Source organism: Cygnus olor, chromosome 20 (genome assembly GCF_009769625.2).
Source record: "Cygnus olor isolate bCygOlo1 chromosome 20, bCygOlo1.pri.v2, whole genome shotgun sequence".
NCBI classification, from domain to species: Eukaryota; Metazoa; Chordata; class Aves; order Anseriformes; family Anatidae; genus Cygnus; species Cygnus olor.
This window is the reverse complement of record NC_049188.1, coordinates 3,668,095-3,695,154: the sequence shown is the minus strand read 5'-3', so window position 1 is coordinate 3,695,154 and position 27,060 is coordinate 3,668,095. Positions and strand designations below refer to the sequence as shown.

General features: G+C 44.5%; 1 protein-coding gene across 3 annotated transcripts in view; it reads left to right on the top strand.

Moving 5' to 3' along the window:
* The first annotated feature begins 1,530 nt into the window (after window positions 1-1,530).
* Window positions 1,531-27,060, top strand: part of SPNS2 (sphingolipid transporter 2) — a 135,976-nt gene continuing 110,446 nt past the window's right edge. Inside the window, exon 1 of one of the 3 annotated variants that reach the window (XR_005813975.1) lies at window positions 1,531-1,910. Coding sequence is in view for 1 of the 3 variants with exons in the window: in XM_040532544.1 (XP_040388478.1) it covers window positions 1,610-1,910 (301 nt within the window). In the remaining 2 variants the exon portion in view is untranslated. The remainder of the gene's footprint in view (window positions 1,911-27,060) is intronic. The other 2 variants (XR_005813974.1, XM_040532544.1) reach the window with 2 other exon arrangements.

The window sequence follows — 27,060 nt, the reverse complement described above, 5'->3', positions numbered from 1 at the left end:
ACTCTGTTTCTGTCACCGAAACCAGCTCTGTAACATCTATGCAGACCTACTCTCAATGTAAAAACGTCACTTACCGTTACTGGGAGTATCGAGTGTCATCAGAAACAGTGCTCACTCTTTTCCTTCATGGCGCATTGCCCAAACAGAACCAAATGGCATGCTGCCTCACCAGAAAGTGCCCTTTTCACCTGCAGCACCACCAGGTTTCCTTCTGCAGTTTCTCCCTGGATTAGGACACGGTCTGGCCCTGGTGTCATTGGTGCCTGGTCACAGCCGAGACTGGTTCCGGTGCCAGGAAGGGTGTGACAAAGCTGTGCTGGGTGCACACACCATGCTGTGCTGCTCGTCTGAGTAACTCTGGTTTGTTCAGAGGTAGGTGACAGGTTTTGTTTAAGTACTTATCCCAGAGACGAAGGCCTCACTCATGATACAGTTCTGTAGGTAAGAAACCTGAAATCGTAACCTACTGCTCCTGGGCAGGTGCACGTGAGCTCCTAGGTGTCATTTTACTCCTCGCTTTGGAGCTAGCTTTTGTAGTTTTACTACAGGTACGACAGGCTGGAGCCACTCAGGTTATGAACGCTTTTATCTCTTTGAAGAATTCTCCTTTTGAAATGAAATTTCTCTCGGCCCTTAGCTCCAAGGTGGAACTTTGTAGGGAGTGGGGCAAAACTGCCATCAGCACGGGGAATTTTGGAGCCATTTTACTTCCTTTGAAGCCGTGTGTTGTTCCTGAAGCCACTGCCATGCAGTAGGAAAATCACGGGGGGGCAGGCAGAAAGCGGCGAGGTTGGCAGCACATTGCAGAACATTGCGGCTCACCCTCACCTCGCCTAACGTTGTCCCTTCCCTGGCAGCGCTCCCTTGCGTAGACGACTCTGGGAGCTGAAACTACACGAGGAGCTTTTTGTGCGGGCTTGTGGTTAAAACCTGATGTGGAGGTGGAAAAAAAACTGAGGTGGACGTAGGCTTGGGGTTAAAACCTGAGGTGGAGGTGGACTTGGGGTTAAAACTTGAGGTGGAGGTGGGCTTGGGGTTAAAACCTGAGGTGGAGGTGGGGTTAAAACTTGCGGTAGAGGTGGGCTTGGGGTTAAAACGTAATCCAAAGGTGGGCTGAGGTGGGACTTGTGCAGTTTCCCCTCAGCCACCAACTGTCCCTGGTAATCATCTCGAGCCCCGTCTGCCACCCAGGCTCCACACAAAACGAGCGTTCCCTCAGCAGCTGCATAGCACCACAGCTTAATAACACTGGATCTGGGACACCCATTATTTGAGCCCACCAATGAACCGTGCCCAGTCCCTTCCCTCCCACCCTGCCAAGAGCCCCAGGTTCCCCCATATCTCCGGGGGTCCCTGAGGAGATCCCCCCATGCCCTCCCCTCCAAACCCCAATCCCTGACAGGACTGAGGGGGGTCAGTGGGCAGAGCCACAACCCGACCCCGCCCCCTCTCTGCCTGGCCCCGCCCCGGCTGTCAGGCGGCGGCCGCCGGTCCCGCGGGCAGGGGCTGGGGCTGGGGCGGCCGCGGGATGCGGCGCTGAGGCGGCGGCGGCGGAGGTTCGGCTGCGGCTCCGCGCTGGAGGCTCCGCGGCGCTGCCTCCCGCAGCCCCATGATGTGCCTGGAAAGCGACGGCTCCTCCGGCAGCAGCCCGGCTTGCGGCGGGCGGCTCCGAGCCGGTGACGAGGAAGAGGAGGAGGAGGAGGAGGAGGAGGAAGAAGAGGGCGAGAGAGGCTGCTGCGGCCGGGGAGCGGAGGGCGAGGTGCAGACGCTGTCGGGCAGCATGAACCCGCCGCCCGAGCGCCCCGCAGCCCGTCGCAAGGCACCGAGCCTCGGCCGGGCACGCGTGGCGGCCGCCGGCATCCTCAGCGTGGGCAACGTGCTCAACTACCTGGACCGGTACACGGTGGCAGGTGAGGGCAGCGCGGCCTCCCCGCTGCTTTCCCCGCCGTGGGGGGCTCCTGGCTGGGGTCCCCGGGTGGCATTTGGGGGTTTGGGGTCGGGGGGAAGCGGGGCTCGGTCCCCGGTTGGGTTGCAGGGGTCCGGGCTCCGTTTCGCCCTGGTGTGGGTTAGGGTGAGGCGGGCTGCAGCAGCGCCCATTGTGAGGCCCCCCGTGGTATTGTTCTCTGGTTTGCCTTAATTTTATGGGAAATAAAAGGAGGAGTCCTTTGTTTGTCCGGGCTTGGCACGGGGGAATCGAACGGTGCTTCCTCGGGTAGCGCCGACAGGGATGCTCGAGGTGCTGTGGGGTGCCAGCAGCATCCCCAGTCCAGGTGGCAGCTGCCACTGGGGAAACGCAGCCCCCAAGAAAACGGGGTGCAAGCCATGCCGAAGCAAACCCCCTTCTCCAGAAGGGTCTCTGCCCCATGGACCTGGCAAGCAGGTGCCACCAGCACTGGGATGGGTGCTGGGGCATCGCGCTGCACCTTGCGGGGCGCCTCTCGCCTTCGAGCCGGCAGCGAAGGGCGAGCCAGGCGCTGCGTGCCCCAGCGGCTAGCGCTGCTGCGAGCCTGGGTTTGGAAACAAACGCGTGTCAGGATGCACTGCACAGTCCCTAGAGGGGACTCCTCGTTTGTTCCTGTCAGGCGATAGCAGCGGGGAAGAAAACGATCGCTGAAGTTTTTCTAATTAGAAATGAAGTAGGCTTGGCGGCATTCAACTGTCTCGTGTAATTAACTATAATGCATATTCTGCGTTTGGCAATACTGATAATTTCTGTCTTCGGAGCTTATAAATGCGTCTGCGCATGTATAAATTTTGCTCTATGCATATACATATTTTAATCACTAGGACTCGATGTGGTGTTAAGCAAATCAGCGTATTTGTTTATGCTGCATTAAAATATGTTTGTAGGGCAGTAATAGGGTGCAAGGGATACAAATCCAGTCGTTGCTGTCAGCGGAAGTTGGCCAGGATGGTTTGGTTCTGTTTGCGGTAGCAAAATGGAAAGGGTTAGAATGAAAATTTAGCTGACTGTTGTTGTGGCTTTTTATTATGATATTTAGACGGGGCTTGCTCCTACTGGAAATGCAAAGGCCCGGTCTTGGGAGGTACCAAGCAGTCACTTGGTCCTCAGCATATTACGGGAGGAAGCCTGAAGATCCGACATTGCTCTGTTATTAGGCGAGGAAATTGTAGTTTGCCCCCTCACCCTCAAATAGGAATCTCTAGTGCGGAGATTGACCACGAAGCACCATTTTCCTTCCAGGTGTAGAAAGGTTCTTTTTCAGGAAGCTATCCCCCATCACGCATACACAGGCTATTTATATATATGTATTTAAATCATTATTTTATTCACCTGTTTGTTATGTTACTTTGAGCAACAGTTCTGTCATCTCATTTTTTGTCTTCAAGTACAGAATATGTGGGATGCTCTGGCAGGGGAGGGGAGAAGCATCTTCATTTGTGGGAAGGCTGAAAAGTGCCTGACCAAAGAGAGGATAAAAATGCCTCTCTGCTGGGATGTAGCATCACCAGCACTACAGTATTTCTAGGGTAAGCTCTGGTTTGGCAGTACTCAGTAACCACCCCTTGGAACTTATCTGCTAGCTTTCAGCTGGATAGCAAAGGTTACGAGATCTCCAACATCAGACTTTCCCTTTAGGGACAGCTGGGGGCAGAACCAAGTTTTGCACGACCTATTTGTCTTGTGCTGGTTGGTATTTGTTTTTCAAACTGATGTTCTATAAAGTGCTAATCTGAAACAAGGAACAATTTAAATCTGGTCTAATAGAAGAGCTGTGGTAATAAAATTATATATTTTTGTGCTCAAAGCTGACTTCATAATGAAGTCTTCTTTAAAAGCAATCTTTGCTTTTATTTGTTGAGTCTCAGTGCATACCACATACTTATGTGACGTGCACTTGCATATGAATCAAGCTAGCACTTTGAATATTCAGTTCATGTCTCAAGACAGGTAATAATTAGTGAATACAACTCTTCAGACCTTCAAAGTACGTTGCAAATATGAATTGTTGCAGCAACATAATAAGGTGCTTTAACACTAGCCACATTACGGCAGGGGAAGTAGCATGAGAAGTTACGACTCACCTAAGGCCAGTGACCTGCTGTGAGAACTGTGTTAATTCCTGGTTCCAGCTCCATCCAAAAAAAGTGTTCAGGAGCGGCGGTACCAATGGAAACTGGTTCCTGGGGACTTGTGTCTCCAGGGTGATCCCTGATGTGGGTTCTCTGAGGTCAAATAAGAGTTGACCTTTGTCATTAACCTTTCTCTTGGTGTCCTGTAAGAGTCCTCTACCCATTTTTTTTTCTCTTTTTTTAAAGCAAAACTTTAGGACTTCATCCTGAAACGCCCCAAAGTGGTCAGTAGGCAGCTGACTGACAGCCATGAGCGGAGAACCTGGTTGTTTGGCCATGATGCTAAAAGTATACCTTCTGTCTTATTTTAAAACTTAATTTGCAGCTGTTTTGGTCTTCCTGGTCACAGATGCACGTTTTTAAAGCAGGTATATATTTAGTCAAAGTCATCATATTTAGAAAAGATGATGATCTGTGGAATTCTTTGTTGCAGATGTAATTCTCAGAGCATCTTCTGCTATTTTCTAACTAAACCACACAGAATTTAGATAATGCGCATCCAGTCAGTGCAGGGAGATCTTATGTAACAGAAAGAAATTGGAGGCTGCCCTCTCCCATGGCATGTCTTGCTCCTCATTGCTAAAAGGTGGACAGCAAATGCGGTGTTCCTTGGTGTTTACGCTCTTACTTCTGAATGCAAAGATCGTGTATAGTGAGGTGTTTTGGGGTAATCTTTTTCAGGTGCAGCAAAGAAAGAAGTAGGTACCTGTTTCCCTAGTTCTGGTTTCAAGGATGTCCTATACAGGTGAAAGACGTTTGGGACGGGATGTGCCTTTTGGTATCTGGGACATTCCGTGACAAAACTGGAGTGCAACTGGAGATGTGGGACATGCACAGCTTCACACCTGACACTGAGTTGAGGCTCTTTTGGGAATACACAGTAAAACTGGGCCTCTGCTGAGGGCCGTCCTATTTCTTATGGTTTAAGAATAAGTTTCTTCCAATACTTTCAAAATGAAAAGCCTGAATAGTAATATTGAATCTTTCAGTAACGTCCTAATGTTGGTGCAGAGCTGAGAATTCCCACTGCACATGGGGAATATTAGAATATAATGATATTTGGGAGAAGCTCTCCCAGACAAAATGTGGGAGTGCCTCTACTGTGGCTCTTATAAAGAAAAGATTGAAAACAGTGCTGAACATTACTGACTTGAAGGGAAATGATCCTCTGCAATTTTCTTAATAGGTCTTTGATCATACCGAAAACAGTTGCCTGTGGAAAGAGCATTCTTTCAAAGAGCCGTGATATTTTGTTGCTATTAGAAAAACAAAAAATAAGGAAAAGGGAAGATTAGCAGTTATGAAATCCTTGTAGATTACCTGTGACACTATAGCATTTCAGCCATCTAGTGATGCTGGGACATATCCTCTTCCTTAATGAAGTTTTGGGAAAAGTCATCTTACCTTCAGAAGCTTGGAATGCGGTTTCGCAATTATGCCATGAATGACCTTTTACTGTGCCTGCTGTTGACGATGAAAATAGTCTTGCTTCATTTAGGGTGTCACCTCCACCTTCTAATTCAGACGCTACTTCCTGGCATTTCTGTAGTGCCTTTAATTTAAAGGTAATGATTTAATTAAGCTGCAGAACTCCCCAGCGAAGTAAATGAGTCTTACTATCCCACTACAGAAGGGGAAGAGTTGTAGAGTGTCGGCGATTTGCCCATGGTAATGTAGTTAGTGGCAGAGTCTTGGCTGGGACGAGTCCATCCTTGAGATTCTCTATCCCTGTGACGCAGTAAGCCATAGGCTTTGGTCTGGTGTTTTTGTCTTGTAAATGTCTCTAACTTGCTAATAACCATATTTGTGTTAATTAGCCTCCCATTACAACACATAGTTGCAAATACCATTCTTTGAAGATACACACACATGCAAATGATTACTGAAAGTTGAAAGTCAAGTTTAAAACTATGTAGTACAAGCTATAACTGAAGGGTTAGGAAGGGTTCAAAACTAACTCCAAATGCCAAGACATTCAGGAGTTTATGAGGCAAAACTGCTTTCTGTAATTTGTGAGTTCACGTTTGCAATTGTAATCTATTACCTTAATGTGTGAAATCTTAGACTGCATGAATATCATTCATGTTTCATATTGAATGGTCTTCATGCAATCTAAGGTCTCATACATGTAGTGGGATAAAGGGATCCCCCTGTCCCGACTGTAACAAGACTATGCTCAGTGCTTATAGTTTCAGGGAGGAAACCATTAAGTGGCAGTGCAAGCTCTTCATTTATCATCTAGTGAAGCTAATCTGAGTCTTGCTGTTACCTAGGATTCAGCTGTAGAAGGAGTGCAATGCTGGCAAACACTAGGAAAGGATGCTTGAGCCAGTGGTGTCAGTAGCTCACAGACACGAGAATTTGCAAAAGAACAACAGTATTTTTTTTGCTTGGGCACCTGTTACTGGCTCAGAATTCAAGAAGTGCTGCAGTGTGAACGAAAGCTGGGAGGACTGAAACTCACACACTTCAGAAACGAGCAATAGAAATCACTCTGAAGCGCGACGGCGAAGACTGTGTAGTAGCATCTGGTTCTCTAATGTTGTCTTTTCCCTGTGCAATGGGCTTTACTGCATCGTCAGCTACTTCCTGTTTGCTGGTTCTTATGCGAGTTGGCAGGATTTGTTCCTGAGTATTTTACATTTCAAGTGAAGTCTTATTATGTTTAATCATAGTATTTTTCTTCCTTGTGATGTAGATTTGCCAGATAGTTACTATCTTTGTTATTATGTGCAGATTTTCCTGTTTGCCTCTGAGATCCTCTTTTATGCCTGTTGATTTATTTTATCCCTAAAGCATCCAAGCGTTCACAGCCAGTGAATATGGGCTTTATTACATGGAGTTAAGGTCCTCATAAATATTCAGTGCATTCTTAAGAATGTGATGATCTTATTAGTCCCTTGATCTCTGAGCCTGTCAATATTAGAAGCTGTGTGGAGAAGCTTCTCTGGTCAAAGGTGTAGGAATTCTGTAATCATTCCTTCAGGACTTTTCAAATACCATGCCAAGCTATAATATGGTTAAATTCCATCAACTTGTTTTCAGTTGTCCCTATTTATTATATATTTATTCTTTATTACTTCTCGTTGACTGTACACCAGAAGCAACTAAACTGCACACTAGGTAGCATGGTAGAGTACTAGGTTCAGTAGACATGGTTAAAAATCAGTGACTTTACCATAATATGAAAGTCCACAGCTCTTGCTTTATATCTTTAGAGATGGTGTCCCCATAGTGCAGGGGAACTTATGACTGAAATATGGTGGGATAAAGTGTTGCCTGAATCAGAGTTTGTAAGGACGTAAGGAGGATCTTTATTATAAAGGTTTTGCTAATAAGGGTTTGTGACACCTATTCAGGAAATTCAGTGGGAAACCACAGTTTTATTTTACAGATAGAAATTAAGAACTTTGGAGATCAGAACTTTTGCTGAGTTGCTTGTTGGCATCATCATTGCTTTATGTGTACTAATTATAGACGAGGACCCTGTAGTGCAGCTCCTGCTGAACAAGACAGTACACCCACAGTACTTATAATCTATATGCATCAGTGTTTTGGGCTTAGGTGGCAAGGTTTTGGTAGCAGGGGAGCTGCAGGGCTGGCATCTGGGAGCAGAGCCCAGCAGCTGCCCCATGTCAGATCAGAGCCAGATCCAAAAGGGACCTGCAGCTGGCCAGAGCCAAGCCTGTAAGAGATGTTGGTTGTGCCTCTGGGAGAGCAAAAAGGGAAAAAACTGCTGCATCACAGCAGCTGGGAGAGAGGAGTGAGAGCACGTAGAGAACCAACCCTGCAGCCTCCAAGGTGAGTGCAGGAGGAGCTCTAGGCATGCAGCAGAAGTCCCCTGCAGCCTGTGGAGAGGCCCCTGGTGGAGCAGGCTGTCCCCCTGCAGCCCATGGGTCCCACATGGAGCAGATCTCCACGCTGCAGCCCGTGGAGGAGCCCCCGGTGGAGCAGGTGGATGTGGCCTGGAAGAGGCTGCGGCCCATGGAGAGGCCCCACAGGAGCAGGCCCTGGGCCAGAGCTGCAGCCCATGGAGAGGAGCCCACGCAGGAGCAGGGGGTCTGGGGGGAGCTGCCGCCCATGGAGGACCCGTGCTGTAGCAGTTTGCTCCTGAAAGATGGATTCAGACCCATGTGGGAGCAGTTTTTGAAGAGCTGCTGCCTGTGGGAAGCCCCTGGACCCCACATGGAGCAGGGGCGGAGTGACCGTGAAGGAGCGGCAGAGACAAAGCGTCAGGAACTGAACGCAGCCCCCATTCCCCAGCACTGCTCGGGGGAAAGGAATGGTGAGGGTGGATGGTGGAGAGGTGCTCTTAGTTCTCACTGCTCTACTCTGTTATCTGTAGGCAATAAATTACATTAATCTCCCTTATGCTGAGTCTGGTCTGCCCATGATGGTAATTGGTGAGTGATCTCCCTGTCTTTATCTCAGCCTCTGAGCTTTCTTTTCATCATAGCATCTCCCCTTGTTCTGGAGAGGAGTGGCAGCGGTGGAGCTTAGCTAGCTATCGATGTGAAGCCACCACAGTCAAGAGATATCAGAGGGCTGTAGGCCACAGATGGAGAAGCCTGGGGGAGATGAGACACAGGAGAGGTTAGTGTAAGGATCCCCGGCAGAGAAGCTGGTATGTCCTTCTGTAGGCAGCACAGCCAGAGACTGGGGAGGGATTTGAGGGAAGGCAATGGAAGCAATCAGCAGGTGTTTGCAGGCAGCATCTACCAAACGTGATGAGGATCACAGCAAAAAGCACGAAAAAATCCATAGGAAATGGGAGATGGAGGATGACATCTTTCTCTCTAGTTGAGTTTTCTGGAAATTGGTGCCGTGGATGTAGGGTGTTGAGTGTTTCAGAGAAAAAAATAATGAATGTTCAAAATCAGTTCTATGAAGGACCCGTGAAATGCCTAAGGGGCCATGGAAGTTAATGGGAGTTGAGCAGGATGGGCTTGGGCTCAGAGCCCAAAGAGGTGCAGTGATGTGAACAACTCCTGCTGGTTTCTAGAGAGGTTTGGGTACAGAAGGTGGCATGGGCTTCTCATGAAAACTGTATTCTTGGTGAACTGGTCTGAAATTCTTGGTCTGAAACTCAAGAAGCACATCTGAGACAGGTACAGGCAAAACAAAAACAAAAGCTCGACAACGAAGTAAAACCAAACCCCTTAGTTCTGATTTATGAGTACTAGAAAACCTCCCTTTGAGTTTGGTACTATTAAAATAGATTTGCATGCTATTTATAGACTGAACGAGTACTGTACTTAGAATTGGCATACGCAGTAGGCATCTCATACACAGGTTTTCTTTCTTTTGACATGTTTGCATGCATTGTTGTTTTGTGGGTGTTTGTCTTGTGTAACCCAGCTATTTCTGTAGGGTTGGAGAGAGAGGAAGTGAAAGGGAGGGAACACAAGTTTCCCTGCTTCTGGTTTTACAGCAGTGTAAATAATCAGGAAAGTGAGAATGTAAGGGATCCCGGATGGGATGTGGGTCCTCCACTTTGAGGGTCATCGCTTTGGACTTATTCCCAGTCAGAAGAGGCTGAAGGTTTCTTCTGGAGGGCTCTGTGCAGGTTTCTTCCCACTCTTCATGATGCAGTGTGTTTCATGAAAGCCTCCACACAAGACAACCACCATGTTGTCTCCCAAAATATCAAACTACAACAGCAAACAATGTGGTGAGGGTGATGTTTCAGCTCTCACCTGTAGTTTGTTTTGGGGGAACACGTGTCAGTCACCCCTCTGCAGAACTGCAGATTTTCTATCACAACTGAAAATCACAGAACACCTTTCCCTGAAGAGAAGGGACAGAAATACAAAAGAAAAACTCAGCTTTATGTCTCGCCATACCTAAATGCAGCAGTATGAATATGCCATGCTTATGTTGTTGGTGAACAGAATCATCTCCTACAGGCTTTTTTTTTTTTTTTTTAATACCTTTCCTATGCTTCTGCTTGTGACCAGCAACTGCAGTGGCTGATCAGAGCAGCGCAGGGAGAAGATCGGGGCTATACAGAGAAAAGCTGCTGTAGCAGCTTGGAGCTTGGCTGGCGGAATGAGAGAACCACATGGTGGAATGAAAATCCCTTCAGCCTTGGCATGTGATGGTGTTTTTTTATTTTTATTTTAAGGCTGCGTCGAGCCAAAACTGCTCTAATCCCTTTTATTCCTTGCTCAGGCTTTTGCCCATAATTAAGTAAATAACAGAACACAGTTAATTATTTCTGTTTCATAGCTTTCAATTTTCTTGAGTCGTATTAGAAACACATTGTTACTGCCGTAGAACGTGAGCCCTGTGTTCTTGGCAACATGGAAAACAACAAGAGTGGATGCACTGACAGGCGACAGGACTTTGGCCTGTGTGGAGCCTGCAGGGCTTGAATTAAACTTACCTGCAGGTTTGCAGATTCCTGTGGCTGTCCTGTGATCTGCACTCTGCATATTTTCATTCCAGAGAGGAGATCCTTTGGAAGAGAATACCAACAAAACAGTGCAGTTCCAAAAAGGAGGGGGGGGGGGGGGGTCATGCCCTGTTGGGTACATGCAATTTTTGCTTTTTTCTGTCTCTCACCTCTTTATTTCATGATCTGTGCCTGTGTTGTAGTGATGACCTTGGATGTTTTGCATTTATGCTGGCATATAGAGTTGCTTTAGCGCAGTTTTTCTACCAGGTGTGCATTTCAGGAAGGTTAGGAACGGCTGTTTGCTCTTGCTGTATTCCTCTTAAGTGAGAAATTTCTCATTTGAAAATAATAATATATATATTTTTTTAATTTGAAAATGTGTGACTATAACAGGATATATTTATTTATTTATTTTCCCCAAAGAGATACTAGATTCTCAGTTTTATATTGCTGTTAGCATTGGGTTGTCTTCTCCAACAAACCCATATCTGATATTGTAACCCATATCCCAGCTAGACCCCTGCAGTGTGGCTGCAGCACCAGCTAAATACTCTGACATGGCACCAGCCGACCAAGCTCCGCTGCCGTCCAGGCTTTAAGTAATTGGGCAGCTCAGGGTACGGGGTGCTGGTTCTGGGACACTCGCTCAGGACTGCTTGAGGTGTGTGGGGCAGGGACTAATTTTGTGCAGTTCCAAGCATATTGTCAGTGCTAAATAATAATTAATACAGAATTGCAACACTATTAATAAATGGCAGCTGTGTAAGTTAGGAAACAAACTTGGCAATAAAGAAAAATGATTTCTTCTTTTTTTTTTTCCTGACACACCAATGCGGTGTGTCAGGAAAAGAGACTGCCCAGAGCTGCCATTGCATGTGTTTGTGTGTTAAGCTATTAGGGCTCAAATACTGCTGCAGCTATACGACTGTCAAAACACCTATAATGGTCTTGTTATTCCATCCAGCAGCCAGAAATGCTGACTAACTTTCAGGATAACAATCTTTTATATATTCAGGAAACAAAATACCCACGGGCCACTGGTGACTGACAGCTACAGTGCTCTGATTAGAGCTGACAGTTCCTGATCAGCTCTGTCTTGGATGTGTTAGTCTCTTTTCTGATGGGGAAGGGAAGGACAAAAGCAATGTATTGTGATAGAATCAGGAGATAAGACTTTTTTTTTTTTCCTTTTTTTTTTTTCCCTTTGCAATTTTAAAGGAATTTGTGACTCAGAACTACCAAACACAGTACCCAGGTAATAGTGCTTGGAAGGGCAACCACTGATCTCTCCATGATGACTTTCCCATAATAGGGTATGGAAAATACTAAGGTGCCAATTTCCAACTGTTAATTTTAGCTGTAACAACAATGTGCTGCGACTCCTGAGCTTCTGATGACGGGCAATTAAGCAATCGCCACTGAACAGTGTGGGGTTTTTTGTTTGTTTTCTTCCAAACAGTATTAATACAAAGGAGAAAATTATTTTCCCCCTAAATGAGAGGAATCCTGGTGTTGTGTTCACTTGTGCTTGCATGCAGTCTGCATAAACAATCTCATAATCCCTAATAAAAAACCTTAAGTCGTGGGTCACAGCATGATGCTGTTGGGTGGTAGCTCTGGGCAAAGGCTGGGCTCTTGCCCACTAGCCCTCTCTGCCCTTTCATCCTGCCTTTCTCCCCAACAGCATTCCTTAGCTGTTGAGGGAATAATGAACTTCATTTCATTTACCAATGTGGTCATTTAATTTGCGTTTTTATATGCATGCAGATGCTGGATGCTCACGAGCACTGTGCAGCAGTTCCCTCATGTGCTGTGGTGCGCTTGCCAGCTCTGTGGTGCACTTTGAACTGTTCGGAAGCACTGAAAAAGCAATGAAATGCATTTGATAGATGTCGTATATATCAAGTAACGAGTTTACTGCTCTTCCCTATTTCATTACAAGAGAGGCTTGGTAACACAGCTGAAACTTACTCGCTTGCCATTTCCTTCAGAAAACCCGTATTTTTAGTTGGGCATAAATTGCACCTCTTGCCTGTTGGCAAATTCCAGCTTGGCATAAAGGACATCACGTGCAGCTATTTTTTGAGTTAGGTAAGCGCCTGGTTTTGTAAGCTAGCGCACTGTTTGAGACTTGCACCAACACCCATGAAACTGAGAAGACCTTTCACTGCTTGCTGAAATAAGTTTTGGGTTGTACTCTAAGTTGCTAGGGTTGGAGGCATCTTTCTCGAAGAAATAAACCTGTAAGTCCCAGCAGTTAGAGGTGCTGTGCAGGGGGAACACCTGTGCTTCTTGGAGCTCACTTCTAGCCCAAACACATGTATTGAGTCATTGAATGTGGCCCATTCACAGGGTCTGAGTCTCTCATGCCATGCTTAAGTAAAATGTGGTTTTAAAAACAGTTTTTGAAAGCTGTTTTACTAAAACAGTTTTCCAAGAAGGATTAAAATTACCGTTATCCTTAAAGGTGTGCTAAGATGCATGTGAAATTAAGGCCTTTGGCAGCTGTTTATGGTGCAGTCAGTGAATTTTAAGTTGTTACAAAGCCTCCAAAACTATCAGTTTTTTGGACCATGGCTTGAGAGGGATTGCAGCAGTAGCTGAAGAACAGGGAGATGAATCATTTCTGCTCTGCTTTTCATTGTTCATGTTAAACTTGTTTTCTCTCTCCCTAATCAGTAATGCTTCTGTATTCATAACTTTCAAAATCATGTAAAAATATATAATGGTATAAATGTCAAAAACTGAGTGCCTGATAGCAAGCTTACATTTGCCTCAGAAATGTATACTTAAATCACTTGCATCACTGAAAGCCACTTTACTTCCTCAGAATAAATTAACAATAGAGCTGTGTTAGCACCCGGCTTCTTGAATAAAAAGGCAAGTTATGTGAGTGGCTGGAAAGAGGTTTCTAGCTGTAAGCACATCTAATACAGTCTGAATTAGGATTTAACCTTCTTGATTTAGATATTTATTTGAGCTTTATTACACACTCCCTTCACGTTTTCCATGTGAATATGAAATATGTTCATCATCATTTAGTAATTACTGGACTCGGTAACCAGACAATATTTGCTTTTATTCACTCCAAGACTTGTGCAACTGAGCTGTAAGCTGTTTCAGTCTTGAGTGGGAGAGATTTCTTATGCAACCGCTGTCTGTAGTGAGAGATGTGTGCGCAGAACAAGCTGAGCCTTGGGAGAGCTCGGTCTGACTGCCTGGCCATGGACACTCAGCCCCCGGGCTCTGCCTGGCTGCCAGAAGCCAACAGGTAGGATCGGTCGTGGTGCGGACATCACAAGTTAGTAAACTGAAATCACTGATCCGATAATTCAGCTGTTTGTAAATTTCATCAATCACACTTCTGGCTGCCAAAACAAATGTTATTCAGCCTTTCATTGTTCACGGTAGATTAAAACAAAGACATACTTTTTTTTTTTTAATGCATGAATTTTGCTGTAGCAAAGGAAGATGGTGAAAGTCTACCAGCAGCACAGTTTTTCCACTGTTTTCAGTTCTTTCCTATGCATGAATAAGGTTTGCTTTCACTTTTTTTTTTTTTATCAATGGCATTGACATCATATAGAGGATTACTGTTTTGCAGCTTCCAGTTGAACACATTGACTCCATTTTCCTTTGCTGGTGTTGAGTTGTAAAGGCAAGAGACCTAAAATATAGATATTGCAGTCACACAGAAAGTTTCTATTTAAAAAAAAAACTTGTAAAACTAAGTATGGTAGTTCTAAAATATACTTGCTCTTTTATAATTACACACTTTAGATATTAATACATGTAATTTTGAAAGTGTAATTTAGACTCCAGTAGGTAGTGTCACGACAACTTTAAGGTAGGTTAAAAAAAAAAAAAAGTTCCTAAATATCTTGACGAGCAATTTTCTTCTTTAGTATCTTCCTGGGTTTAGTATAGAGGACTGGATCCTAGACTGTGGTCAGGTTTTTTTGTTTTTGTTTTTTTTTAATTTTGAGCCAGGACAGCAGAGGCTGAATTGATCTGTCTCTTAAAGAAACAGCCTCAGGGTGCTCCCATAGGATTTCAGGACTGGAGGGAAGCAAGAGCACACTTTGGGTACATGCAGATGGCCAGTTACAGCTCAAAAAGAGGCCTGTGGCAGCTCTTAAAAAGCCAAATAATAAAAGAGATGGTAGCAAGTGTTATGGACAAAGAGTGTCAGTCCGTGCATGTGCTTGTGTGTTCCCTACCAGATTCCAGCCTCTCCTGCTCTGTATTTCTCTGAAAACATTAGTTTCCCTTTAAATCTGGGATAGCGTCTTTCCAGTCAAAATTGCTATGTGGCATGTGGTTTGCTGAGGGGAAAGCAAGTAATTTGTTGTCTACTGGGCGATCATGCCATGTCAGCTGTCTGATCCCCCTGTAATTTCGCTGTGGACCACTGCTCAGAGCCCCTGCTGCTGAGCACACAGCTGCGTGAGCCCTTTATGTTCAGCATGGGTGCTTGGAGGGCCCTCACTCTTTATTTCCTTCTTTCCCTCCCCCAGGCTGTCACTTGTGTGTAATCAAATTAAGCAGTGGCACCAGCCCCAGCAGAGAAGAGCTCCTCTGTTAGAAGGCAGCAGTCCCTTTAGAGTTTGCTCGCAGATTTCATCATTTGCACCTGCCTTTACTGGCTACTGATCTGACCTTGCCTGCCAGCAGCCTGTGCTGATAAGTAGTCCCTGTTCCTTCTATCTCAATTAAGAGTTTTAAGGACACTTCTTTACTTGCCAGTCTTCTAAAGCTTGTCTTTGTCCATAAACACGCTGCATTATATTTTTACAGGGTCCAGTTGAACAGTGCTTTCAGCGTGTGTAAGGAACGCGAGAAAGGGCACTGTTATGAGGTTGCTGTTAGATATATAAAGAGCGGCAGCAGCCCAAATCATCAGCAACTGGTGTCAAGCAATAGCTGTGTGAGGATGCTGGGTGATCTGAGAAAGTCACTTGTGGCACACTGCATATTTTTATTTGAAATTCTCTGTAAGTTGGTAAGGCCTGTCTTGCTGTCTCTACTCAGACATTGTGGGCCGTGTGCTGCCTCTGGGGTGTAGGGCTGCTGTCCCTGCCCACACAGGGACCCATGAGCCAGACACACGCCTGTCTTGGCAGCTGCACTCTGGGCAGGAGCGAGGGGCAGCAGCCCATGGGTGTGAAATGGCCTTCGGGCTGTGCGACAGGGGAAATCAAGCTTAAACAGGGGAAGTTCAGGCTGGATATCAGGAAGAAGCTCTTCACTGAGAGGGTTGTCACACACTGGAACAGGCTCCCCAGGGACGTAGTCACGGCACCAGGCCTGTCAGAGTTTAAGAAGCGTTTGGGCTGTGCACTTAGTCATATGGTCTGAATTTTTGGGTAGACCTGTGTGGTGCCAGGGGTTGGACTCGATCCTTGTGGGTCCCTTCCAACGGGGGATATTCTATGATTCTGTGACTGCACAGGTCCTTCTGTCGTGCCTGTCACTGCCTGAGGAAGCCCTTGGAGCCCCAGCAGCCATCACTTTCTCAACGTTGAAGCTGGAAACCATTGCCTCCATCAGTACCTACAGGCATTTCCCTATGTTGTGAAGCCATCTCATTTCAGCATCTTTCATTTCAAAGTATTCACTTTCCATCCAGAATTCTTCGGCTCCACGCGGCCTGTGTCCGCTCCTTTTCTCTCGTTGAAACTCATTAACTCAGCACTGTGTAGAGGAACTTTCTGAGGGGCCTGCTCAGCAAACTGCAGCAGGTGGTTTAGGTTGGGGTTTGTTACTGCGGCCCCCTCACCAGGGATAATTTTGCTGCGATGCTTTCATTTGGGTGGTGGATATTGCAAATTTCTCTGTGGGGGGTTGCAGAGGTACCTGTGCCCCCAGAGGGGGAACCCCTGTGTCAGAGGTGGAGCATACTGGTGGGGCCTGCTGCCTTGTTTCTGCTATTGCATGTTAAAAGCATGAGTCTAGCTGCTAAATATCTCCCCTTGGTGACTGCTAAATGTAGTTCCTTATGTATAAGCAAGCTCAAACAATGGAAAATATATGAAATATGAGCCCTTTCTTTGTGCTCGGGTGGGAACATTCATCTCGCTTTGGTGAGGAACGTTCACCTCACGTTTCCGAACATTGTGTTCAGCAGATGAGCCGTTTCCTCCTTCTCCTTCAGGTTTTGGTTTCTCCTTGGAGAAAGGGCTGAGAGGCAGTGCTAAGGTGGACTGTTAGAGTAATTATGGGAAGGAGTGGGCATGGTTTTAAAGATGCTGTTGTGTGATTTCATTGTTACTGGATGGAGGAGGGGAGGATTGGTATGGTCTTTGTTTTCACACAGTGTGGTCTACTGACATGTAGATGAGCAAGAGTCACCCTGGGAAAGAGTTGCCTTCGGACTCTAGCCGTGTCCCCAGCTGGAGAGAAGAGCCATCATACAAGGAAACCTGAAATATGTTTATATCCCACAGCTGGCATCCTTTTCTCAAGCTGAGCACTTACAAAGATTACAGAAATTTTCATGTTGCTACTGAGTTCTGTCTTTGCTGCGTGACTCTGTCGCTGCTTTAAATTTGCTGAGAGGAACCTCCTTGCACACAGATGGGCATAATTTCACACAACCTAAGGTAATGAGATTAAATTATGGAGAAACTTGTTTTCTAAAAAGTTGCTCTCAGCCCAATTTCGCAGAGACTTTAATAAGACAAACAACAAATAGAAAAACTTTTTTTTTTTTTTAAAAAAAGCCCTTAAAATAGAGATGAGGTTAAAAGGAGACTATCTAATTTTGTTTGCATTGTGGTCCTAATTTGTCGCTCCTGGTGACTTGAATTCCTCACAAATTGCTGGTTTGTCTGCAGATCTGTAATTCCCAAATGCTGTAATTTTGCCCTTAGAAATGTTGGCCACTGGCAGCTCTTTCTGAGTTGGAATTTTGAATGACTTAAATTCCTCTGCATGGTCTTTTTCTGTTTAATCTAGGTGGAGATTTTTGCCTCCTGGGGAGTGGGAGGTATAGGAGATGCCTCCTGTATGTCTAAAGAAGGTACTTGCATTGCCTGTTGGCTGGAGGAGAAGTCTCTGTTTTTAGTGGTGTGGGCATCCAGAAGAAGGGCAGGCCAGAGAACCAGGCTGTCCTGTTGTAGGACACTTCAAAATGTGAGATCAAATGCTACTGCTGTGCAAAATCCAGGGATTTCCCAAATGCTCTGCTCTTTAATTCCAACCAGCTAGTGAAAGGCTCACATTCTGCTGTAAGCCTTTGGCTGGTTTGAAAGCACTAGCTGCATATTTTGAGTTTCAGCTAGCACCCAGTCCCTTATTCTAGGCCATATGTTTAATTGTTATGACATAAACTGAAAGAATACATCATTTATTGTAATGCCTGAAAACTTGAAATGCCTAGATGAAAGGAGAGATGGATCTGAGTTGCACTTTCATCTGGTTTTCGTCATTTGAGTTGGTTTTCATCTCTATTTTATTTTTATTTTTTAAGAGCACTTAGAAATGAAACCTTATTCTTAGTTTGTTTTTTACATTAACATGATCCTCTGGGCTTCCCCTTGATAAAACCATTGTTAAACTGATAGGCTTAGTATGGATGTCTCAGGTAAGAGGACATGACAAATAAATGCTGTCAACAAAACTAGATTTTCAAGAGCTTGTGATGTAACCTAAGCTGTGGATGAAGGTCTGTCTTGAAGGACAGAGATACTTCAAGTTGTAGATATTTTGACTTAGATATCTTGATATTTCTGCCCTGCTCTATATTGGAGTTTTGATGCCTACTGAAGTAGTTATGGAAGCTTCTTAAATCTGAAGTGCGTGGGGAAGTCCTTTTGGTTATACACTAATTATGTATCATTTCCAGTTAGAAATGGCAATTAAGGGCTCTGTCATGCTCTGTTCTGTGCAGACGAGTAATGACAACGAGGGTTGGGAGGCCTGAGCTCTCTGCATACGACGTGCATCATCTGTGCAATGTGCACCAATTCTTTCACTGCTCTTCCCTTATGTGCAATAGGCATAGCCTCTACCAATAAGGCTGACCACTGTTATCTGTGCTTCTGAACAAATTAACGAGGTTCTAGATAGTTTAATATGTAGCAGCACAGCAGGCCTTTGCAGTTTGCAGGATGCTTACGGGGTGCAGCAGCAGAAATAGCACTGCAGTGCGCTTCTGTGCAGCCGGTGTACAGCAAGAAAGCAAAACCACATTGTGTAATTTTATGAAAGAAAAGTGTGTAATTTAAGCAAAATGCTTTACTGGATAGGCTGCAACCATTTATTTTTCAAACATGCCATGAAATGTTAGTAGTGGGTATGTATCAAAAGGTTTGATTGTGAAGGAGGAATGTTTATTTTGGGTTGAAAAGTTTTAGAAAGGAAATTATACTCATATCTTCATCGAAGTTGAGTAATGGGAAAACAGTTTGTAAGAAAAACAGCTGGGCTGAAATCTGTTCATGTTAGTGTGAATAAAGGGGCAGTTGCATGGTATTTCTACTCTATGACTGGATCGGTATTTGCCTCCTTTTTTCCTGTGTGAAGAAAAGGGTAAGTTGAAAAAGGAACAGAGAGCTCAAGCTAGGTTTCTGACACTGCCACGAAGCATTGCTGCTTACCTTGCACAGAGTGGATCCTATTGCAGGAGTCACTGTGCATTTTGACACTGCTGGACCCCTGCAAGTGGTGCTGGAAGCAGGGCTGCAAACAGAAGGACTATGGGGAGAGGGCTCAACCAGGGGACTTCAGCACGAGCATGTAAAAACCACAGGCAGCCAGTGTCCCAGAGCGTGGCCGTCCTGCAGACCTGCAGTAAGCACCTGGGTAGCTGGGCACAGCCTCTCCAGCTCTGCTTTCCCACCTAGTGCAGCAAGACTGCCAAGAACTCCACAAATTGGAGCCCCCAGCACAAGAAAGACAGGGATCTATTAGAATGAGTCCAGAGGGGGCCACAAAGGGGGTTAAGGGGCTGGAGAACCTCTCCTATGAAGACAGGCTGAGGGAGTTGGGGTTGTTCAGCCCGGAGAAGAGAACAGAGACCTCCTCTGAAAGGCCACAATGGTGCTTTTTTTTTTTTTATAAATAAGGTGGAGGGTGACTTTTTACATGGGCAGATGGTGCTCAAGGCCAGGATGCATGGGACTTTGTGCAGCCTGGTCTGGTAGGAGGTGTCCCTGTCCATGGCAGAGGTTGGAATTAGGTGATCTTGAAGGTGATCCCTTCCAACCCAAACCATTCTGTGATTCTATGATTATAATCAATACTCTCAATGGTTCAGTAGGTTAGTTAAATTAGTAATATCATAGCATTGGTGATGACAATATTGTTGAGCTCTGCCTTGTGTTTGGAAGCCGAGGACAGCAATTGGAATAGATGGATCCAGAAATGGCTGCTCAGAGCAACAAAGATATCTTCCAACTACCTGCTCCGGTTGTTTTCAAGCTGCCAGGGAAACACGAGTGCTCTGCTCGCTGCCTCGTGTTTGGCAGGCACTTCCAAGTGTGGCAAAGCACTGTGCTCCTGCAAATGAATATGCAGATCGTTTGTGAATGAGTTGGCGTGCATAGCTAATTTCCTTTTGCACCTCTTGTTTGCAGCTGATGTTGGTGTGTGTTAAAACATGAAGATTTCCCTGCATTATGCTGAGAGAGAGTGCGCAGAAGTGAGACAGCGAGTGTGTGTGCAAAGGGGAAGAGGAAGAGAAGGGCTTTTAAGTACAAAAATATGATGATGGATTGCATTTAAATACCTCTACTTTGACAGAAATTAATGGTGTAATTCAGGGCATATCAATTAAGATGAAGGACTTGGAGAGGAAATTGATGCAACTCAAAGCACTTTAGGAGCCCTTGGAACTAGGCTGTAGCTAGCTGGAGTAACGGAGGCGAGCATTTGGACGTGCCTCTGTTCAAATAAGATGTGCTTGGTCTTCTCTGAAGGTTTACTGGAAAATTTGTAAGCAGTGGCACTGCTAGTTTTTTCTTAGAAGGTAAAGTAGCTACTATTTTCTGCAGGGAGGAGAAAGTAAAATGAACCATACATACACCACCAGTGCTTTCCCTTCCAGATGCTTTTTCTCCCCTGTAGCTGTGGCCATGGCCACACCAGTGGCCGTTTTGGCAGATGGAGCAGGAGCAGGTAGGCACAGCAGGGTATGCAGATGGGAATAAGCGGGGGACTGGGACACTGCCCTCATCAAATAAGAAAGATGAAGCAATTAAACTTTTGTGGGAGGCAGAAGAAGGCAAAAAAAAACAAACACCAACACAAACAGACGACTCATCCCTTAATCAGATAGTCATAGTATTATTTTGGTAGCAAAGCAGAGCAGGGCTTGTTTCTTATCAGTTTTATGAAAAAGAAGGGGTATTGCCAGGTCAAAATACCTGTCAGAATGACAGAAGCAATACATTGTTTTCTTGCATTCTCCTTTCATTTGTCTCTCTGTTAACCAGAGGCCTTGTTGTGTTACGTCTGTGCTAACTGTACTAGGAATCACTGTTTGGTTTGTAAAAATAAAATGAAAAGAGGAGGGGCAGCTCTGATGGAGTCTATCAGAAACATACACCCTACAGATAATAATAATTGCTGCGACTATGGCCACAATACTGAGTAGGCCTTTCAAGTTTGCCATGAAGTTTATAAACAAGTGCATTTTGGTGAGATTGAAGCGTGTTCAGGTTTTGGAGCCTGTTTATTTGTTTTGGGGGTTTTCTGCACAAACACAAGATTTTTGAAGAGTTTAGCCTTAGAGGGTTCAGTAACTGCAGTAACAGCTGTGTAAGGAGAGCACCAGATATCACAAGGGTGAACAAACAGATGAGAGATGGCAATTCTGAAATCCTACTCCTTAAAGTTAGGACTGATTCTGTGAGTGTTTAAAAAGCCACAGTGTGAGGCAGTGTGTGCTGTTGTCAAATGGGAAGCTAAAACTTGTCAAATGTCTGCTGGCGACTCCAGAGAGTGAAGCTTCTGCTTTCATTGCTGAATCAGGGTGAAGGTTTCTCAGGGCTCCATCTACCTTTATTAACCTCCTTCCTGCAATCCTCCTTTCAAGGTCATAGTCTTTACCTTTAATTGGCTCATTTCCCTGCAGCTTGATATAAAAATACATTCTTAAAAATGATATAAGCGTAAGGCTTATTAGCATGGAGTAGGAAATCAGGGAATCAAATATGTTTAAATAGTTCTTGCAGTACGACTCTCCTTAGTTTTTGGACTATTTTGTTCATGTTGTTGCTCCACCACAGCAGAAATCTCACTCCAGCTGTGCATGTGAAGGGTGCAAATATCAGCACCAGCAATTTTCTTCCAGCATTTTCTTTGTGTTTGAATGGAGCACAAAAAAAGGCATCTGATCTGACAAGCAAACCTGGTGATGGCTGTGCAGAAACACTTTTTGTTTTTGTTTTCAAAGCAATTTCTACAGGTTTTCTCCCCTTCTCTATTGCACAATTCATCTGAATGGAGATGTATTATGCCTCCAGCACACAGCAGGCTCTATGTCTATAGTTGTTTTATGCAGTCTTTTCTTTTTGCAGCATCTTAGCGTGGCTTGCCTGAGGTGAATATTCTCTTTCTCCCCACACCAATAAAGTGGCCTTAATAACAATATGAAACTGGGAAATTATGCAGAAAGGAAGAAGGTAGGAGTAGGATAGAGCATGTTTGCATTTGACAAATGTATCTGTCATCTCTAACACCTGCTGGCCATCTTCTGTTACCTCTGAATTCTGCATTCCTCCTCTGGGCTATAGCACATCAGAAGACAGGGACCAGCAGTCTGTGACCCCACCTACAAGGAGATAAATAATTTTCCCCAAAATTCCAGGTCATTTAATGTATTTGTGAGAGGTTTCTCTCAGTCTCTGATGTCCTTTCAGATGTCATTCTCCATAGTTCTATTTTGTCTTACCTGTAGCAGACACTTGAAAAGAATGATGGCATAAGGTTATATATGTATTTTTAAACAGTGGTCATATAAAAATCAAACTGCTGATCTTGTTTCTGAGCAGAGAGGGAAGACCCACTATATTTGGTTTCAGTTTTAGCATTCTTGGTGCAGTTCTGCCATTCCCTAAAGTCGGTTCCATCACAAACTGAGCCGTATGAGCAGGAGACAAAACCAAAATCAAATCCATTGCATGGGAATTCGTGTTGACATGAAGGGCAAGCTTCTTAATTGCGGAAGGAGTGATAGTGATTCAGATATTCTAGCAGAAAAAAAAATGTTTAACTGATTTAGGGGACAATATATTCTCCATGTATATACATGTCTTACAGTACTAGTAAATATAGCATTTTAGGATTTGATTATGCTTTTATGTAGAAATCTCTCTTGTCTAAAGCAGTGCCTTGAGAAAAGGACAGATGGCAACTCTTTCCCAACTCAACTTCTGTAGTGAATAAATGGGTGGCTACGATCCTTCTGGTTATTAGCAGTGATATACATTAAGAAGATGCCAATTTGTATTTGCTACCTGTCTTAGATTTCATGCAACACTGCAGCACTGTGGTAGAGAGGTATTAAAACCAGCAGATACGTGATAGGCACTTTTCCAACCATTTTTGTTCTCTGTCCAGCTTTTCAAGAACAACCAGCTGTGTCACAGTTCCTCAAAACTGAATCAATTTCCTTGAGAATCACCAGGTGCCTTCGAAGCATGCCTGGGGTATTTCCAGCTAAGCGTTAATAAGACTTCTTTCCTAGGCAGATGGGTGTTCTGGATGTATTTTGCATTAGCACAAATGATTTTGCCCTCAGTAACTTCTAGTTTTCTGTACATTTTTGATCCTTTCAAAGTTTAGGTCTGTGGTTGGGGACTGCAGTAGGCTGATGAAGCATGAACAAGACTTTCAAGGTGACCTACTTATGAGTTCTTGTTCCTTATTAATTACCATTGTTGTAATGAACAGGTGGCTAATATAGCAGGCAGGAGAAGTGCAAAAAGCAGTTTTTTAGATTTCTAAGAAACCCATTGGCTGGTAAAGAAAGACTACTGGTTTGTTTCCTTTCAAAATCCACTTGCATCGGATCCTTCCTCACTTCCACTTTCTCTTCAGTGCCAAACCAGGCAGAGCAGAGCGAGGGTACAGCTTTGCAGTTGTGCACAAATCTCCTTTAACTCACCATAAAGAGAGAAAGAAATTGGACGGCATGGATGGAGTTCTTTTTTGCTTGATTTCCTTCCTCTCATTGTTGCTAACATGAACATGTGAAAATTACCCCTAGCAAAAACACTTAAGCTGAAATATAATCTGCCAAGGGAATTTGGGCATACAGCACCTGCTTAAAATAACAATAAATTAGACAACTGGTTGCCATATTCTCAGTGCAGCTTTGAAAGTCTCTGCCTGAAAGTATAATTACAAATAAGATTTAAACAATGCCATTTATATATAAAAGCTTTCCGTGAGTCATGAATTGCAGCTTTCTAAATTAATGGAAAGATTAATTTTCTCATTTTCATTTCTCTCCTCCCCAATACCTTGTGGGGAGTAGCTCACAGGGTAAATGACTTCTGGTACCCCATCAGTGTGGAGATTGGCGAGGAATGCTGCAGCTCCCTTGGCCAAGTGCATCCCTCCTGGGAACACCTGGGTGCCTGCTGAGACCTGCACGGAGGTGTTTGGGTGCCAATCGTGCCTGTGTGTTGGCCTGACTTGAAAGCACCCTCGCTAGCTTGGCATTTGCCTCTTTGAAAATAAAGTTCTTCGTGGTACCGTAGCTGGCGTCTCTCTCGTCAGGTCCTTGTGGATTTACCCGCTATCCGTGTGTGCTGAAATGAGTTTGGTGGTGAGCTGTGCCTGTGCTGTGGGGCGTTCTGCACCTCTGTCCACACCAAACTTCTGTCGGTCCAGCACCAAGGGACTGGCATACGCAGCGGTCAGCAGGTGCTCTGCAGCCCAGTTTCCCAGCAAATACCTCGCACGCCGTGTGGGGCTTGGAAGCCAGCGAGATTCCACCCAACGTCATGAGCGGAAGGAATAAAAGCTTTTGGGCACGGCGTGCTTATGCAAGACCTGAAGTCTGCACCTGCAATATGTATACCCCACAGCAGAATGCTTGACAAGGAGTTTCTTTCATCTGAGAATCTTTTTATCTGATGGCACCAACCTTGGTGCTCGGAGTTTGCATTACTTCCTGAATCCTCATTAGCTTTGCTGACCACACAGGCGCATTGCAACTCCTGCGTTACCCTCAGTAATCAGATGGCACTGAGATTATTTGCTGCTTTGCTTCAGAGACAGGCACAGCTTTTTTTTTTTTTTTTTTATCCCCTCTATATTATTCAGAGTTCTAAGGGACATATAAGAAAGATGGTTTATTTCCTGCCCTACACCTAAATAAAGAATAAATGTTCAAAAGGATTGACATATGTCCTAAAAGAAGTGCCTTCAATACCAGGGATTTAAGTGCATGGGTTACTGTTCAGATTGAGGGTTGGGTTGTCTTTTGATTTTAACTGAATCTTTTTCTTTTTCTTATCTATTCAGCAAGAAAGTATATCACAGGACCCCAACAGGTTGTTTCTTCAAAGAGAGTTCTTCTTTTTATGTTGTGTACGAGTTTGGTGGCTAAGCATTTTCTTCCTGACCCCATCTCTTCAGCTGCTTAGATATTAGTATGCCAAAGCATGGTGTAGGTGGTGAGGGAGAGATAAATACTGCTTGTGTTAGTTACTTGTGTGCAGCACCTGTGTCCAAGCTTGATTATCTCCAGAGATTTAACAGTTTTTCACTTCACCCATGAAAACGTTTGGAGAGCAGGAATGAGAGTTCTGGATTGTATATCCCCAAAGTGATGTCTGCTGGCCACCTAAGAAACTTCGAGTTATTAAACATCATTGCCAGAAATCTTGTAAGGTTTGATTTTTCACCTAAGTCGTGTGATGTCTAACTTTATGAAAATACTGACAACATTGACTAATAGAAGTGAGAGTTGTAAGTGACACAGGATAATGCATGTATTTCTGTGTTTGTAGGTGCAATGGGGTAATACTGCTGATTTGCTTCTTTATAGAAAAGAATATCCTCTATGGCTGGCTTCAGATCTATAATATAGATGCCTATAGCTATTCTGAAACAGGAGTGTTGCTCTGAAGTAAAATCTTACCACTATGACCAAAATAAAGAACTACAGCAATTCCAGTAAATGAAAACGAATTGCAATGGAAGCAGTGTCCTTTAAACTGAGGATATTTTGTAAGTCACTCTCTCCAGATTATTCTTTGTCTCTCCCATTAATGTTTTGATCATTTGGCCCATTTCAGCCACATTTGAAGAAGGAAGACTTCTCAAAGGTACAATGCTGAGAGAGGTTTCATAGAAATCTGGATCCAGGAAAATGAGAGTTCCTGTAACATGGTCTTAGCCTTTACTAGATACGAAAGAATCCACAAGGGCAAAAGATTTTCAACATCCATCACCTCTGAAAAACTTTGGAAAATGCATCTTCAAGACATAAAGCTGTAGGAAAACAGGGATCATCAGTTCTGCTTTTAGGGACTTTTTTTTTTTTTTTTTTTTTTGCTATAAACTTACTAAGAATTCACGCATGGGACATCACCAAACCACTTTTTTGGGAAAGATGTGGGCTTCTGTGAGCTATGTGTTGTGGCTGAGTTAACTCTTGATTGTGCGAATAGCTGTCCTGAGGTATACCTCAGGACAGTTCATGAACAGAAGCTTAACAAATTTAAGCCTTTTATTGTTTGCTTAGGGTTAAGGGGGGAAACCCAAGCTCCTTCTCTATCTAGCTGTATTGCAGCGTCTCCCAAAACCAGTCGAGGCAATGTCCTTTTTTTCTTCTCCTGCTGTGCTAACTATCATAAATTTAAATGTAGGAGACTTGCTGGCAGCCATTCAAAAAAAAAAAAAAAAGGAAAGAAAAAAAGGCTTTTGAGAAATGACAGGTTTAATGCTATCCTTTTTTTAACAGACACCTCTCTACGAGGTAAAGGAAAGGTTTTCCCGTGTCCTGGAGAGAATGTACAATTATTAATATTTTTTTCTGGATTTCTGTACTCATATATTTTTTAAGAAATTCATTACTGAATGCCCCAAGGGATAGTTCGTGAAATTTGGTATCACTTTGAAATTCTTGCAAGGAAGTTAGGCAGAGCTGGGTCTGTCACTGGGTGATGTCGAATTGACGTTTGGCAGCATCCAACACTCAGCTACGTCCTGGCGTGCTGCAGGAAGAACTGGGGTTCACCTCTCACAAAGAAGGAAGCGTGCTGTAGTGGTTTATCCATGGAGGTGTTTCCTTTCCTTCCACCCTGGTCTTTCCTTCTGCGTGGCAGTAAATTTTTGATTCCTTGTTTTGCCTTGCAGCCGTTAAAAGAGAGGCAGGCCCATCAGCACTGTCGTATCACAGACAGCAGGCACTGTGAAATCAGACCTTTGATCAAAGGCCTTTGTGTTTGCAATATCAGAGGCTGAGTACCCTTTATCACCTACCCACAATCTACAAATAAAGTTTGAACATGGAAAGTGGTTAAAATGGATCTGCTTTCCCAACACAGAAATAAAAGCTACCCAAAATCAGAGAGCCTCTCACTTCTAATAACAGCAACAGCAAAAAT